This window comes from Thermothelomyces thermophilus, chromosome 4 (assembly GCF_000226095.1).
Source record: "Thermothelomyces thermophilus ATCC 42464 chromosome 4, complete sequence".
Taxonomy (NCBI): domain Eukaryota; kingdom Fungi; phylum Ascomycota; class Sordariomycetes; order Sordariales; family Chaetomiaceae; genus Thermothelomyces; species Thermothelomyces thermophilus.
Window position 1 is genome coordinate 3,257,843 of NC_016475.1, and position 16,661 is coordinate 3,274,503.

The following is a 16,661-nucleotide window of genomic DNA, read 5'->3' on the forward strand; positions in this document are numbered from 1 at the left end:
GGTAATTAGGTTGGTAACGGATTTGGTGGGTGTGCGAAGACGTTTTGGACCCCATTGTCGAGCGGGGTCTCCAATGGCCAGGTCGGATGGCGCAATGGTAGCGTGTGGTCCTCCTAAAGGGGAGAATCAGACTGAGGTTGTGGGTTCGAGTCCCATTCCGATCGACATTAGTTTTATTTTTTTTCCACTTGCTCTGAAGTGTTATGCAACAAGTAAGCAAGCCAGGGCCTTGCGATTTGTTCTTGTGAATTACTTGCTCCTTTTGCATTCTCCCGACATAGCAATCCTTGGCTACAAAGTACTGTATCAGAGATGGCCTACAGCTTCCATCCATGATCTTTTCAACCTGGTGTGGCAAGCAGGCGGTTTAGCTTGGGGAGGGGAAACAGAACAGAGAAAGGGAGCGCCCGGAGATTTGCCCTTTCAACCCAATATCATTCCATTATAGCAACATGTCTAACATGTCTAACATGTCTATTGGTATCTCATGTTGAAAACCCCACGTATTCCCAAGCCCCCTAACTCCGAACGGCTATGCAAGATTCTTACATGACGCATAACACACACACAGACACACACACACACAGAGAGAGAGGGAGAGAGAGATCAGAAGTCAACCTGAAACTTCTTAACAAGCCGCGCCCCAAAAATGTAGAAGAGCAGCGGGATGGGCACGAGACCAAGGGAGATAAAGCCGAGCAACGAGTTGCCCCAGCCCATCTTGAGCTCCGTGTACATGTCGATGGCGCAGAGCGGGAGGAGGGCGCCGGCTAGGGAGCGGAGGACGGCCAGAGCGGCCGTGACTGACGCGGCTGCCCGAGGATAGACATCGAGGAGGTAGTTTTGGATGCACATCTAGTTTGGAAGTTAGCCCCGGATTTCCACCCATAATACGTCCTGTTTTGCTCGCCGCAAAAATGAGGACGAAAGAGAACGTACCATGACACCCATGAGGCCAAAGGCAAAGACAACCACGCCGACCATGGGAACAATCCAGTGGACGTGGTTCTGGATCGTCCAGCCGTAGATGAACAGTCCCGAGGGGATGGCGAGGCCGGCGGGCAGGGTAAAGAAGGGAGTGAGCCTGATCTCCGGGCGGTGGCGCTGTCCGTCGCTGAGGTTGTTCTTGACCAACCGGTCAGAGAGGGAGCCAAAGACGTTGATACCCAGGGCCATGCCGATGGCGGAGGGAATGAAGACGAGACCGCTATATCTCGGGGTTAGCGACAAAACAAACTCTTTGGGGGGGCCCGTCTAACTAGAGCGGGGGACAGAAAACCTACCTCTCTCCCTCTCCAAAGCCGTAGTAGGTAGGGAACACGATGCTGAAAGTGGAGAAGAGAAGATACAGGATGCCGTCTGTTTCAGTCTCGTCAGTCGGGGGATTATTCTCTCTAGGAACGCCATAGCTAGGCGGCACAGGGCCGTTGGCTGGTGGCCCAGGGTCGAGGTTCCCAAAAAAAAAAAAAAAAAAAAAAAAAGAAAACCTTAAAACTCACAAGTGACGGCGACGTAGAGGGACATGAGTGTGACAATGGGGGTGAGGCACAGCAACTTCAGGGGCCGGACGATGGCGCCCTTGAGCTTCTCGGCGGGGGAGGCGAAACTGCCGGCGAGGGCGCTACGCAGGTTCGGGTTTCCCGTCTCCTTGCGCAGGCGCTTGGCCTTGCGCTCCAGGATGACGGGCGCGTAGGACTCCTTGATGGTGAAGAAGGTGAAGACGGTGATGACGCCGGCGAGGATGGCGATGAGCCAGTAGACCCAGCGCCAGCCGGCCGCGCGGATCAGGTAGCCTCCGGCAACGGGGCCGATGCAGGGGCCGAGCAGGGGGCCCAGGGCCCAGGCGGCCATGGCCCTCCCGCGCATCTCGACGGGCATCATGTCGGCGATGCTGCCGCTGCCGATGGTGATGGGGACGGACCCGGCGACGCCCATGAGGAAACGGAAGGCCATGAGCATGCCGATGTTCTTGCTCAGGGCCGTGCAGACGGTGAAGATGGTGAAGAGCAGGTTGCCGACGTTGTAGAGCGGCGAGCGGCCGTACATCTCGCTCAGCGGGGCGATGACCAGGGGCCCAAAGGCGAAGCCGAGGATGTAGATGGTCATGATGAAGGTCGCCGTGATGCTCGATGTCTCGTGGAACTCGTTGAGAATCCGCGGGATGCCGGGGGCGAACATGGACGAGCCAAGGGGTCTGAACAAGGGGGGCAGCGGGGTCGTTCGGTCAGCGCCATCATGCCTCCTCCCTTTAGGGAGAAAAAGAGAGAGTCTAGTGTAGGTGTAGGTGTGTATGGGGGACTACGAAGGGATGTTGACACCATGACAACACGAACAAAAACTTACGTGATGATAGTCAAGATGGCCATCACGGCAATGTTGGTCCATTTCTTGCGCATGGTCCAGTTCATCGGGTTCATGGGATCGTCGGGACCATCCCATGTGACGATATTGGGGTCCTTGTCCTGCTCCGAGTCCGCCCCTCCTTTCTCGCCGGCGCCGTCGCTGTCGCCTCTGGCGGCGGCCGAGTCGGACTCGGGCAGGACGGTGGCCGCTTCCATGTCCGAGTTGGGCTCGTAGGCGCCCTTCTCCAGGTCGAGATCGGACGGCTTGGCCCTCTCGGTGCCTGCCGTCGGTGTCGTTGAGGGGTCAGCCATGGCGGTGGGATGGGGGATTCCAGGGATCTGGGAGCGGCTTTCTTGGCTGCGGGAAGATCAGATGCCCCCGAGGCGCGGCACGAGGTGCAAAAGCCCTTTTTAAGTATGTATATTTGTAGTGTACATTTATAGCCTCGGCGCGGAGAGCGAACACTCTCCGAGCCCCCCGGCCCAACCATGCTTCCTCGGCCTTGGCAGCATGGAAAGCGAGGAGGAACATTCCATCAAACCGACTCGACCTCACACCCCTGACAGAACAAAACAGCGGTCCGGTCAACGGCGCCACCCGAGGCCAAGCCCCGGATACCTGCACCCGGCGACCCATGTACCGTATGCCTTTACACAAGCGTATTGCCGTGCACAAGACATCAGACCACGTGCTTTTAGTGGACATGTGTAGCCAAGGACTTCTGTTCGTTGTTCTGTTCTCGTTTCTTTTTACATATTTTTTTCTATTACTATTTTGCGAAAAAGCCCTGCGACGGCGCGTGATTTATCCTGACGCTACCTCCCGCATTCATAAACCGCACATGCGTTGACATGGTCGGCAATCGGCGTCACCTAGACGGCCCGAAATCCGCTCTTGCACAAGTCGTGCATAACCTGCTCCGGGTGCATACGCTTCCGATGCACTCTGGGGTCTCTCCCTCTGCAGCAGGTACAGTACCTTTTTTACTTGTAATATGCACACACAAACTCACAAGCACACACCCACACCACCCACACACCCACAAGGGAAGGTGCACCGGAATTCAGGATGACCTGGTTCCGTTTTTAACTTTGTTACGCGAAATTTTCCGCCCAACCCAGCTGCCCGGGGTCCAATCAGCGCGACTTCATGCGGCCGACCTCCCACGTTGGGATGGCGGAGTCCTGAAATGGTCTGTTGCGAGACCGAAAGCCAAACGACAGCAAGCAGCCAATCACAGCAATATCCTATCCCCCAGGCTCGCTTTCGCTTTTGTGTCTGAAAGAACCTTCCAAGTTCTCCACTGCCGAACAAGCCAACAATGCAGCACTATCGACTCGGTACAAGACAGCCAAACTTGGCACCGCGGCTTACTCCGTACACTACCGATGATGAGCGAGGCCATCGCTCACTAGCATCCGCGTGAGCAATTCCGTTTTCCTGGTCGGACGGCCTGACCGAGACAGATAGCGGTCAATTTCCGATGCATGCAAGGGCGCGTAGATAACTAGTTAAAAATGTCCAGAGTAGTATATTTGCATTTTGCCGTTTCTTCTATTATAAGCGCGAGACCCGGTCGGTATTGGGGCGATGGAAGCTAAACCGGGGCGACACGGCTTCGTTCGATGTCGCAGTCGCACCCAGCAAACAACTTACGCCACTTTTTGGACCCTCCAGTCCCGAATGTCCAGTCCCTAAGAGCGGCGGATGGGGGATAACGACGACCGAGCAGGAGGGAAGAAGCAAAAAAGCAACAGGGGCGAAGAGAGAGGAAAAAGAAATGAGAACCAAGGTCTACCTGCCGGGAACATCGACCAGCTAACCGCTTGTGTCACCGGGCCTGCCTAGTGTACTGGGAGGGGTGGTCCCAGGCTCGTCGGATCCGGGGGAGGGCACTCCACACCGCACCCCTACGCTCCGCCAGAATCCGCCGACCGCCCTCTCCCCCGGAACAAACACCGCCGTGTTGATGCACATGCGACACCGGTGCTCCGAGAACAGCCTCGCCTTCACCCGGCCTCCTTGCTGGCCGAGAAGGTCCCGCACCCGGCCGCCCGCGGCAGGTCGTAGCACTTTTCTTCTTCTTCTTCCGCCGCCGCCGCCGCCGCTGCTGCGGTCGCCGGCGGCTCTTCCAACGCCAGGCGGAACACGACGCTGCCGCGGCAGGCCGAAGGGCCCGGGACGCCCGAGAACAGGGTCGCGGCGACGGGGATCTCGGACAGGCCGAGCGTCGCGTTGCCCGTCGGGTTGCCGTTGATCGTTACCTGGGCCGGCGTGTCCTCGGTGATGCCGACGCTCGCGGGAAGGTTCTCGAACGGCAGGGCGAAGGTCGTAGTGGGCCCGTGGTACGGGCTGGTAAGCAGCAGCAGGAGCAGGAGCAGGAAAGACGTGTTACGGCGTTGGTAGCGCATTGCTGCGAGATGCTGGGGGTGGGCGGTTTATCTCGTCCGGCGAGTCACTTTGGCCCCCCCTTCTTCTTGTGTGGTTCCTCCCCTCTAATGCTGGTTATGATCCGTCCAAGGGAGTGCCGACCGAAGTGGAACGCGGATACTTTAGTTCGTCGTATTTCTCGGCGGTATGTACATACAGGGGTTCCCGGGCTGAAGCTTATCAGCATCATTACGGCGCGGCGCGGAAAACACTGCGACCGACAACTTACAACGCCGAAAATGTCCGACCCAACAACAACAACAAGACGTTGCGTGACACGGGACCGGTGGTATTGTACAGCGATTGGTGGCTAGAGTGTGAAACCTGGTCGTCCCGCTTCTCCGCCTCTCCCCCCCCATTCTCCCTTCCGCTCTCTCTTCCTTCACCGCGTTTCCCCCGTCCTCGGTGGAGTACCCAGTGTCATGCATGGTGGATGTGTGGACAGGTAAGTGGTGAAGATAATATCTGGGTTTACGACCAAAGCAGGGGTTCTGTCATGCCAGCATTCCGCCTTCTTGACGTCGTGCGTGGGGGACGTCATGGGTTTGCCTGCTGGCATGACATCAGGCCATTCTCATGCCATCGGGAAGGGAGAGAAGTAAATACCTTGGGGCTTGTGGGCAGGACTTACCTTGAACGCTGAACAGAAGCACTCAAGGATGAACAGCTTTCCGGGCGTAAGACCTTGGAGGACAGAGCTAGGTCAAGGGAGATTTATCATTTATTTGCTTTAGTTTCACGACAAGCCAACCTCAAGAGGTCGAGTGTATATATGCTGGGATGCATAGTCTCCGATTACGCCAACGTCTCTTTGTCTATGATGCCCCGGGGGTGGGGGGGGGGGGGGTATAAGCCAACTTTCCCATCCTCTAACCATCCCTACCCTGGTGTCCTTTCCCCCCGTGTAACAAACAGATATGCCGACTCCCCGTTCCTCTTAACGTCAAAATCCATTGGGAAAAAAAATGAATGCACACAACATGCCATCGTCACCTTCGAGCTACCTTGGAAGGCGCCCAATCGGCCAACCACCCTCTCGCCTTGGCTAGATTCCCTCCCTCGGCTTCCATCGCCGCGATGCACCACTCCGGCTCCCACACGCCCTCGGCAGCCAGCATCTCCGCCGTCTTCCTCCTCCGCTGCGAGGCCTCGTCGACGCAAAAGTACACCGGCTTTCCGCGGTCGCCAATCTGCTCCAGCAGCGGCTTGACCAGGGGCAACGCGGCGGCCGCGCTGCTGCCGAGCTTCTCCAGGCCCTGGTTGGCCCGCCCCGTCTTGCACCACTCGTTGGCGCACCACTTCTTGCCGCACCCGGTCATGAGCTGCGTGAGGTAGCGCCTCTCGATGCGCCGCCGCAGCGCCTTGCCCTCCGGGTCGTGCATGTTGACGTACAGCGGGGCGAAGCACAGGCTGCACAGGCCCAGGTCGTTCCCGGGGCCCTGGCCCATGCGCGTGCCGCCGTTGATCTGGCCGCGGGGGCCGATGCCGTGCAGCGTCCGGCCGCAGAGGCCGTTGCGGCAGACGGCCGGCTTGGGCCGCGTCGCCTTGTCCAGCTCGTGGTTGGCCGCGTGCGCGGCCATGTCCCGCAGCCGGATGATGGCGCCGCAGAGGTGGCAGTCGGTGGTGCGCGCGCCGTCGGCGCGCTCGTGGGCCGTCAGGCCGGAGATGACCGTCTCGGCTTCCGAGGACGGATCGAGCGGATCGCCTTCTTGGGGCACCTCCAGGTGACAGAACTGGCAGAGGATGAGCTTCCCCGGGCAGACGGTCGTCCGGTGGCGGGCGAGCTCGGGGAGGGAGGGGAACGTAAAGGGCGTCGAGGGCCCGCACCGGGGACAGGTGTGTTGGGCGTGTTGTATGTAGTCGTGTTTAGCCTTGCTTTCGGCCGTGGAGCCATACGCGTCGGCGTGCGTGGGGCAATGCCAGTGGTTCGCCCACTCCTCGGACCGCTTCTGGAAGACATTCCGACACTGCGGGCAAACGACGTTGTTCCTAAGGCAGAAGTTCTCATGAAGCACCATTGTCCGCTTCGGGATCATTTGCAAGCAGTTCTTGCACTGCTCCTCGTCCGCGGTTGCGGCGGGCGAGGCAGGAGCATCTACCGGAGGAGCCGCAGAGCCGTTCATGTCAGCCACCATTGCGCGAAGGGTGTACCGGCGTGGCGGCTCACTTGCACGGTCTGTTCCCGGCACGGAGAATCCGTGAACGGAGATCAAGAGACTCTCGGCGCCATCCAGCTCCGCATTCGTAGGCTGGATCCGGATCTGCTTCAATCCATCCTTTGGCGAGGAGAAATCGCCAAATATGTGCTCGCTGTCCCGCGGTACCGCGCGTTGCCGGTTGGTCTTGGGGTTCACGTAGAGATCAACCTCGCGGTCATCCTGTATCGATAATTCGATGGCGATGGCACGAGTCCTGTCCCAGGAGGGCAACTCGTAATCGACATACTCTCCAGGGAGGACTTGACCCTCGACGTCCTTCCAAATATCAATTGCATGCCCAGTCGAGCTCCCTGATGCGGTTCCCGGTGCGCGTTGTGCTTTGGTGGCGATCCTCCGGAGTGTCTCCCTCGCCTGCTCTTCGTTGAGGGGCTCAATGTCCACCTCGAGGTCGGTATCAACCACGCAGATACCGTCTCCTTCGGGTTGCAGCTTGTCTGCCAAAAACCGGAATTCCTCCCCTTTTACGCCGTGGATTGTCAGCATGGAGCCCCGTGTCAAGGTCGTAAAATCCTTGCGAAGCTGCCTCTCCAAGAGAGCCTTCCAGTCGTCAGGGTCGTAGCCGGCCTCCAAAGGTCGTAGGCGCACATATGTACCCTTGGGCAGCTGCTTCGCTCTCACGGTAATAATCTGCGGTCGGTCATTGTCGGATTGCCCGGCGTCATCGCTTGTGGTAAGGTCCACCATCCCATTCTCGGCTTGCGAGGCGTCTGGAAAATCGGATTGTTGTATCCCCAGCGCCTCGAGAAGATGTGGGCTGAGAGCGGCCTCTCCTTCGCTCGACGAGAACTCGCGTATCCCGGCGTAGACGGTATTTCCGTTCTTCTGGTTGACCAGCTGAAACATGAGCGGATGGGGTAGTTGTTGGTAGGTGTCGCGGAATTGGGAACGCTCTCGTCTCGCGTCGGCGACCGAGTACGGGTTGAAGGGATCGAACGCTGTAAAGGCGTGCGATGTCGAAGGACCGGTTGTGGTCGACGCGGCGAGAAGCTGCTCGAGGGCCGACTGCGGCAAAAGGATCTTGTCTCCGCGCAAATCCTTGCCTGCGGCGAGCGCAGGGTGCGCAACGCGGAACGAAGCCGACCAGCTGAACTGCTCGGGCTGATCGGTCATCTCTTGATCGGCCAGTTTTGTTGTTGTTGTTATTGTTGGTCTCGATATGATCTGGGTGCTGGCGGTGGAGCGAGGTTCACAAGTGTGTGTTACTTGACGTCAGACTCGGGGAGAAATACGAACGGGGGAGAACGAGGGACTGGCTACACTATGATCGCAGTCCTGTCGCGGAAAAATCGCCTCGGTTAACAGCTGGAATTATCGAAGTCAAGGCAATCTATGATTTCAAGGTTATTCGCAGACCTCTCGACCAACTTGAGAGGAGCTGTGGCCAAGGGCCGGATCAGTCAGCAAAGGCTTTCTTGCAGCTTCCACGCCGCCGCGGCCGCCAACGGCCATCGGCATCGGCGCCTCGACGCCTTCGCCAAGGCCTGGCGGCATGGCGGGGCTTGCGTCAAGCCCCGACGACCGATCTTGGGACCCCACCAATGTCAGGCGGGTTGGCGGTGTCAGTTGTTTGACGGGCCCTGCCTGCCTCGCGCCCTGAAATGGTGGGGCGACTAACTAACTAGTTGCTTGTCCAGCAGATCGCCCCCAAAAAATCCGCTAATGATAAGATAACGACAACTTCAGGTTTTCGGGGCATCCATTTTCTTTGCTCCGTGATTCTGGTCTGGGTACACGTGTCATGCTTGCCTTCACTGAAAGGATTGCGGACGCCGTAGTCATTTGTCTGACAGACGGGGACTGTGCGACTGCCAACTCGCCACCAACCAAGAACCAAGCAGGATGTTGGCCCCATGTCGCACCCGCCAGCCTGCGGCGGCGCAGAGACGACTGCGCGGGTCAGGCGCCGGGGGCGCCAGCGCCAAACCTAAAAACTAAAACTCATCATCTCTGGTACGACTCTCTGGGCTACTGGTGTGATGCGCCTCGACGACGCTAAGCCCGGCTAATAAACACCGCCATCTCCCCTCCGGCGCCGTGTCGAAGGATCTGTACTCTCCGTACGAGCATTACTTTTTTTTATTGAGATTCGCGGATCTTGCTATTCCGGACGACAAGCAGCGATCCAGAACCCTTGAAGGCGCTCCTCGTGAGACAATCCCAAGGCCTTGGCTCTCTGGCCGATCGGAGGAACGACCCAAGAGAGCGCGCGTCCTTTCGAGGTGCCCTGGCACAAACCGTCCACTAGTGTGCTGCGTAACATACACTACATGCTGCGGTGAAGTGTACGTTTCGCCCACACCTTGCCAAATCTGCAACGCCCAGAACCACAGACCCCGGCTCGCCGATCAAGCCGGCCCTCCCCCCGTCTCATTTGGCCCACATCCCGGGAGACGCGGCCTGTCAAACATTGGTTTTATGATCCGCCCTTCCGGTTTTGGTGCCACGGAAACCACGGGAGCCACGTCTTAAGAGAAAGTTTTACTACCACAAAATATAATTATCCCGTCCGAGAACCCCCCCCTCCCCGGGGCTTCCCTGGGACCTGCGAGCAACACCCATTCTTCTCTTCCCTCGTATCGACTGCCCCCTCCCCGTCCCGAGAGGTGCGAAGCCCAGGGCCATCACTTTGTTACAAGACCTTCTTTGAAATACGATGACCCAGACCTGCGAGTCTCGCAACGCGTTACCCGTCGAGATTCAGCAGTGCGCCCTTCTCCAGCTCCTCGCCAACTCGCTCGTGCTGTCGCAGACAGCGCCCTACCTCTCCTGTTACGATGTCTTGAACCTTGCAGCCACTGCGCGGGCCTTCCGCTTCCTCGTCTATCATACCCCCAACGTCTTCCGTCGCCTAGACTTGGGCAGGGTCAAGACGGCCCAGTTCGAGATTGACGCCATCGACCATGGCGGACAGACGTGGCGCAACGTCCAAGTCGACGAGTACTTGAGCGAAGAAGAGTGAGTCGCCTTGGTTATCCCATGCTTCTTTCCTCCCTCCCGCTCCCCGGGGAAACCCCTCCTCCTCTTAAGGTCTGCTAACGCCTCGTCCTCGGTATTTTCACAAAAAAAAGCTTCTACGCTGGTCCTCTCCGAGGCATCTTCTCCAAGCTCCGCCGTGCCGACATCTTGAGGGACGTGCAGGTCCTCTCGCTGGATGGTCTCTCCGTCACGGCCGAGCTTGTCCACGACATCCTTACCGACCCCTCGTTCTCGGTCCGGATCTTGTCCATCCGTGGCGTCAAGAACATGAACGAGCGAAAGCTCCGGGCCGCGCTGCAGTATGCCTGCCGCCAATCGCGGCCCGAGGGGGCCCCTCGCTTGAAGGGATTGTACGTCTTTGGTCCGCGGGATGCCTCCCCGCCCGCATCGGCGTCTCCGCCGACGGCGGCGGCGGCGGCGGTCGCCACGACCTGGAACGCGCGCAGCCAGAAGGCCCTGACGGCTTCCCTGGCCGAGGAGCCAGAGGCGTGGTATGTCCGTCGGGGCAACCAGTTCCCGAACCTGCCGAACCGCATCAGCCCCGAGTGGGCGTCCACGCTCGTCGCCTGTGCCGGCGTCATCTCGTTCGACGCGGTCCTCTGTACCGGCCCGCGGCACTTCAACTCGCCCGCCTGGGGCAAGGTCTACCTCGAGGCCCCGGACGCGAGCGTGCCTCACTTCAGCGTCGCAACCCACAGCCTGGGCGGCTGTGCCTCTTGCGGCTCAGCTCCCGAGGGCTGGACGGTCTGGGGCGAGGAGCTGCTCGCCGCCTCGGGCGGCCGTGACGCTGACGCTGACGCCGACGCTGGCGCCGATGCTGACGGGTGCAGGAGGAGGACGAGCGAGAGTTACGTGGCCGACCTCGCCAGGTTCCCCCTGCTCGCGCCTCCGCCGATGCACTCTGCCAGCCTCCGCGTCGCCATGTGCCCGACCGGGCAGAGCGTGAAGCCGCGCCGCCCGTTCAGCCCGAGCGGAAAGCAGCAGGGGGCCGCACGTTTCATTCCCCGGTGCTTCGACTGTATCCGAGACCGCTACTGCGCAGGATGCCACAAGTGGTGGTGCGAGGCGTGCTACGTCGGTCCCCGGGCCTCGTCCCCGGCAGCAGGAGGAGGTGTAGAAATACCCTCGGGTCCCGACTCGGTAAGCAGATCCCTTTCCGGTCCCGGCCCCCGAGGCTGTCTGTGTAAGGCGACAGTGTAGAGAGTCGAAACGCGCAAGATCCGAGAGGGGATCTGCGTTTTGAGTAGGAAGTTCTTGGATTTCCACAAGGTCAAGCCGAGCTGTGCGCCCTGCGGCAGGGAGAGAGGAAGAGTGACCGAGAGGTCCAAGACTCTTTCCCTCCTCGCTTTTCCCCCTTTCCCTCCCTTTTCGATGGTGGCATTTTGGCGCCGGTCGTGAAAGCATCCCCGAGCCGAACGAGCCGTGCCCTTGGCACCATGTCTTGCCTGCCGGGGCTGTTTAAAAAGGTCCATGCCCCTTGGGCTTGCGCTCTTTGCTCTTTACCACTGTGCCCTTCACGAGAAGCACAGCTGCTGCAACGTCCTTGTGTGGATATTTACTGATAGAGCTCCCCCCCTTTCTACCAGGCCCACGTTTCCAAGAGTTGCTGGGAGTGTGGCATGAACGTAAGCGCTCATTGATCATTTTACTCCCCGGCAGGTGACCTGGATGGCTCTCTCTAGCTGACACGCAGCGATGGCCAGTGCAAGGACTGCATCGACGGCACCCAGCGCGTATGTAAGATATGCGGTGGCGGTTATTGCTTGATCCACAACGAAGGCTCGAATATGCGTACGGTATGTCCAGAACCAACCCCCCCCCCCGACCCATTACCTAGAGAGTTCGCGGGCTAACCAGGAGGGCCTTGTTGATATATAGTGCGAATGTAAGCGCGCGTCCCCCCCCCCCGCCCTTTTAGAAATCTATATTTTTGAGTCTCGCTTATCACGAATCCCTCCGCGTTTCCCGAGAACCGGCTCGGTCTAACTTTGTGGTTCAACCAGGGTGCGCTGGAAGAACCAGACGCTTCGCCCGGGACCTCTACTGAAGGGGGTACCCACGGATCTGAACCTTACCTTAATCATCACTCGACCTGTTTGCGACATTGCTGCTTCCTTACCGCCTTGAAGGCGTTTCGGAGGAACAATACTTACCTTAATCTCCACTCGCATGCAACCGACGCCCCAATTTTGAGCATGGTGTCGTATCTTGAACGAGACACTTCTCCCCAGCATCCAGCGCATTTCTAACGGTCTCCTCTCTGCTATACCGGTTTAATGTCACATTTTTTCTCAACACTCTCCGCTACAAGCGTTTTATTGGCTAGTGCACCTATCTTTGTTTGGCTTGGGGTTCGCGGCTGCTTCGTACGTATTAATTACGACGCGTTTACCTACGTACCTAAGGTGTTTATTAATCGTGTTTGAAAATGTATGTACACATACATATTATGCAAAATCAATGATACCCTGCTCAGCTGTAGTTTGAGCCAGATGAGATGAACGTCTGCTCGGTGCCTGGTTACTCTATGGCTGCGCTTCTCACTCATCCTGTCGGTGCCTTTGTCCTGTCTTCAGCTGATGGAAGATGACAATGAGCGGGCGTCACACGAGAACAACAGATCACTCATGATAGTCATACAGTTCTCGACAAACCGTTCCGGGGATGACAAACCCGGCTTAATACGGTGAAACCGCACTGCAGTGGCATGAAAGCGGCAAAATGGCATTTACACCCTGTTGAACGTAGTGGCAAGCTCGAGTGAGCATTCGAGCGAGGCTTATAGAAGGTAGCTTGAAGGAACAAAAGGTGCCTTATTAAATTATCCATAAAGGGGACAAAACGAGTGGGATATATAGACAAAGGAAATGGCCTAAGCACCTAAGCATGTATACTTAAATATAGCTAAAGAAGCTAGAAAATAGAAATCAACTAATAGGCTAGGCCCTATAGAGGTTGTAGAAGAAGTAGGCAAGATATGACTATTAAAGAGGGTATAAATAGTTAACGACGACGATGTCGTTAAAGATGTCGAAAAAGTGGCCGTTTGGCTGGTGTGGCCGTATAGATGGTGACCACCAATCTGCCTGGCAGTTCGTTGGCTGGCCCGAAAAAAAGCGGGGCAGGTGGGGGGGCCACGAGTAAGCCCCTGCAGAAAACAACCACTACGCGACAACAACACGGCCATCACCATATATTATCTAACGCTCGATTGTACAACAACTAACAACATCGCGCGCACAAGGGTTAAATGGACCCCGAAGCTATTGCGGCCTGGATTTCGGACCAGGACGTCCTATTAAAGGACTGCTCCGATCCTGACGAGTATCGGCTGCCGCTCCATACTCGATATCCCTCTCCCGCCGTTGACGCTCCAACGTCCTCGACAACATTTATCCCACAGCGAAGCGACGACAAGTCCCTCTCTCCGAGGTCGATCCCAACTCCAGCTACAAGATGCCAGATTCCGGCAAGTCAGACTTACAGCGAAGTCCGAGCAGGAAGGGTATCGAGCAGCCAGGCCGTCAAGAACTGTTGGCATCCGCTGATGCCGAGGCCAGGAGAGTCCCACAAGGATTAGATCTGTAAGCTACGGCCGCGTAGAGTGCTTTCGCAGCAGCTCCCTATATTCCCGGCGCCAATGTCCTTCACCGCTAAGCTTCGCGCAAGCAACCGGCAGTCTACCACCTCGGACTCACGAGAACGAAGCTCCTGCGCCAGCGGCCGCACTCGGTCCACAAGCCCTGTCAAGAATCCTGATGACCTTCTTAAACTCGAAAAACCCGTGACCTGGATGACTCCGGACCCGCGCACGCTACGGGACATGGTAAAGGCGACAGGGAGTGCCCAGGCGCTACAACTCTTTGACAATATTTGGAGGGTTATACAAGGAGAAGGATACTTGCCGCGGGAGTTGAAGGGGATTTTGAAGGAGGAGCTGATGGTTGACGACTCACGCTTTGCACCAGCTGATAGGGCTATGGTGATGAGTCAGAAAGAGAGGGACGATGCTTGTCGGCTCTTCCCGTCACTCGGCGCCGACGAAGGCCGGATGCTCGGCCTTCTCACTCTCTACGGCGAGCTCAACACCATCCGCGACATCGTTGCTACTACTATACGGTTCATAAACACGCCCCGCTCCGAAGCGGCGTGGAATGACCACATTCACGGCCCAGTCTTGCGCCTTGCTGTGTCCAGTACCCCGCACGTTGGCGCAGAGAACATCACGCAAGCCGCCATTGCCAAAGCCTTCGTCCCGGCCGCACGAGGGGAGCTCGAGACTCTGGGCGGCAAAATGATCGACTACGCACTGCTTCTTCGGCCCGAGAAACACCTCGCCGTCCGCATCGCTAACTTCGTGGACGGCTTCGAGGAGCCACGGACCTTCAACCAATCGACGCACGGGGTGCTGTGTTACGAGCCGACGGGCGTGCTGATCGAGACTAAGGTTGACATCCGACGGCGTGCCGAAGGGAAGGCCCAGCTAGGAATATGGCTAGCGGCGTGGTACGGCCGCGTGGCTAGGTTCGCGCCAGTGCCCTCCGCTGATGCGGACACACCAACGAACTTACCATTCCTCCCGGTCCTGCTCGTCGTATGCGAGAACTGGGAGCTGTACTTTGCGTTCGACAGGGACGGCGAATTTGAGGTATGCGGGCCCCTTGAGATTGGGAGCACTGTGACCGTCGACGGCTCGTACCGCCTGCTTGAGGTGCTACGGCTACTCGCGGGTTGGGTCGCCGGTGAGTTCCGTGGGTGGGTTGAGCGGTGTGTTGCATAGCAGGGGTTTACAGTGATGATCTCATGGACCTTAATCGACGTGAACGTATACTCTCTCTTCAGCAGCATAGCCTCCTCCCGTCGTCAATAATACCAAACCTTTTCATCACTGCTTGTACTTGCTCGAATTTCCTGCCCGAGTCCAACCAGACCCCAGTCAGAGCGACCAGGAGACCTCCTGCGAGTCCTGCCACTCCTGGGACGCGCACAGGCCAGGGATCTGGTACTGCTTGGCACCCTGGACGCCCAGCTGGGAGGGCAACCCTCCTCCTCCTCCTCCTCCTCCCCCGGGCACCAGCGTGGCGCTGGCGTCATCGAACCAGACGTCGGTGAAGGTCGGGAAGCCGGCGAGTGTGGTGCCGTAGTAGGGCCGCTCGACCACCCAGTCGACGTCGACGCGCGCCAGGACCGGCCCGCTCTGGATCCGGATCGAGTAGGTCTGTCCTTGGGAGAGGTTGGAGATGGTTCTGCCGGCAGTTTGGGTTGAGAATGAGCGAGAGTTTGAAATAAAATGGGTTGAAGAGGGGGGGGGTTTGAAGAAAATAATGAAGAGTATATATAAAATAGGGGGGAGGCTCACATTTCTGCTGACGTGGTGGAAGTTGTGTTGAGGGTGACTTCGAACCAGTCATCCGGAGCCACTTTTTAATGATTCCTCGAGTCAGTGAAGGAACAAGCACGTTCGTGTGCGGCCGAAGAAACAGAGGGAAACAAAAGGGGCCGAATAGGGAATACAGAAGCCAGTGGTGTTTGACTGACCTGGCATGGAGGTGATGGTGAAGGCTGCCGAGGGAACCCATTGCCACCAAGCCTCGTGCCTATTTCAAATGTAAAACCGGTCGTGTCAGTTGGTAGTCCGTTCCCCAAAAGCTGCCAGGAGAGCCATGCAACGATGCAGCTCCCGGTGGTCCCTCACCTGACGACACCCGTGGAGTTGTCGATCTATTCAAACGAAAACAAATATATGCATATGTCATAGGTTAGCCTTGCTCGCATGTTTCGAGCGGGTGAATTAAACCGTTCACAATGAAACGACAGGCGTGAAGGTGAAGCTGGATTTGTACTTGTACTTTTGTGTCACGTACCTTGCATACCGTTCCCGCTTGCAGCAGTGCGTCTCGGTAGGAGTCCCCGTCGATGCCCACCCAGCTGGCAGCCGCCTGAGGAAAGGTATACCCAGGCCGTATAGAACACGACGGATGCTGGAAGCTGCCGTGGGCGAGTTGGATATTGGTGCCCGTGGGCGCCATGTTGACGGAGCCGCACCAGTTGGCGCTGTCGGCCTGGGCGTTGCTCCTCCGCGTCTTTCGCTGGGCTCGGGGGGCTTCTGCGACGGCGCCCATGCGGGTACGGCCGGGCTCAAACGGCTCCAGCCGGATCTCGGACGCTGGGATCGGGACGCCGTTCCGCGTGGCCTCGACCGTGAACGTCAGTTCGGCAAGCGCCTGTCGAGCCACGAGGGCCGAGCCGAGCAGCGCCGCAAGAGGCCACCGCATGCTGAGTGCTGAGAAAGGTAGGGGTGGGAACCGAGCCGGGTAGGATTAGTGTAGGTAATAATATATATTGAGGTAGTATCTCTGTGGGTGTCCAAGCAACCGGCTATATTGCTGAGCGGCTCCCCGGAATGGAAAAGGCCAGGTCTGCTGCTCCAAATCTTGGGTCCTGGATGCTAAGAAACGTGTCGAGTCTAAAAAGTCGGAACCAAACGATCGGATGGTCTTTATTTAAATATCTTCACCACCACCAACACCACCACCAACAACAACAACATCACCATCACCACCCCACAGAACAAATCCTGGGATGCCGGTCCTTCTGCATGACCGCCGCTTTCAGGCCGCAGCAAGGTTTCCTGAGGACGTCTGATAGGTAGGGGCATGAGGTAGGTCCGGCGGTGCACAACCATCCCATTTG

At 57.9% G+C, this 16,661-nt stretch overlaps 5 protein-coding genes and 1 non-coding gene across 6 annotated transcripts; 3 read left to right on the plus strand and 3 right to left on the minus strand.

Moving 5' to 3' along the window:
* Window positions 1-80: 80 nt before the first annotated feature.
* On the plus strand, window positions 81-164 carry MYCTH_t114. The gene has a single exon. It is a non-coding gene; the product is annotated as a tRNA-Arg (tRNA).
* A 260-nt stretch (window positions 165-424) lies between these two features.
* MYCTH_82100 (general substrate transporter) lies at window positions 425-2,654 on the minus strand (the record flags this gene model as incomplete). The annotated part of the gene is made up of 5 exons (XM_003664369.1): window positions 425-855; window positions 940-1,207; window positions 1,284-1,359; window positions 1,500-2,194; window positions 2,344-2,654. 5 exons carry the CDS (start codon window positions 2,652-2,654, stop codon window positions 607-609), a joined length of 1,599 nt encoding a protein of 532 aa, XP_003664417.1. The 3' UTR covers window positions 425-606.
* Window positions 2,655-4,196: 1,542 nt separating this feature from the next.
* On the minus strand, window positions 4,197-4,800 carry MYCTH_2307222 (uncharacterized protein). Its single transcript, XM_003664370.1, has one exon. It carries the CDS (start codon window positions 4,752-4,754, stop codon window positions 4,353-4,355), a length of 402 nt encoding a protein of 133 aa, XP_003664418.1. The 5' UTR covers window positions 4,755-4,800; the 3' UTR covers window positions 4,197-4,352.
* A 4,529-nt stretch (window positions 4,801-9,329) lies between these two features.
* MYCTH_2139749 (uncharacterized protein) lies at window positions 9,330-12,366 on the plus strand. Its single transcript, XM_003664371.1, has 6 exons — window positions 9,330-9,947; window positions 10,061-11,059; window positions 11,117-11,434; window positions 11,555-11,593; window positions 11,672-11,764; window positions 11,847-12,366. Exons 1-3 carry the CDS (start codon window positions 9,646-9,648, stop codon window positions 11,166-11,168), a joined length of 1,353 nt encoding a protein of 450 aa, XP_003664419.1. The 5' UTR covers window positions 9,330-9,645; the 3' UTR covers window positions 11,169-11,434; window positions 11,555-11,593; window positions 11,672-11,764; window positions 11,847-12,366.
* Window positions 12,367-13,439: 1,073 nt separating this feature from the next.
* MYCTH_2307230 (uncharacterized protein) lies at window positions 13,440-14,903 on the plus strand. The gene has a single exon (XM_003664372.1). The coding sequence runs from the start codon at window positions 13,609-13,611 to the stop codon at window positions 14,746-14,748; it is 1,140 nt and encodes a 379-aa protein (XP_003664420.1). The 5' UTR covers window positions 13,440-13,608; the 3' UTR covers window positions 14,749-14,903.
* Window positions 14,904-15,312: 409 nt separating this feature from the next.
* MYCTH_2307231 (uncharacterized protein) lies at window positions 15,313-16,254 on the minus strand. Its single transcript, XM_003664373.1, has 3 exons — window positions 15,833-16,254; window positions 15,664-15,689; window positions 15,313-15,565 (listed from the first exon to the last, which is right to left on the minus strand). Exons 1-3 carry the CDS (start codon window positions 16,241-16,243, stop codon window positions 15,409-15,411), a joined length of 594 nt encoding a protein of 197 aa, XP_003664421.1. The 5' UTR covers window positions 16,244-16,254; the 3' UTR covers window positions 15,313-15,408.
* Window positions 16,255-16,661: the final 407 nt, after the last annotated feature.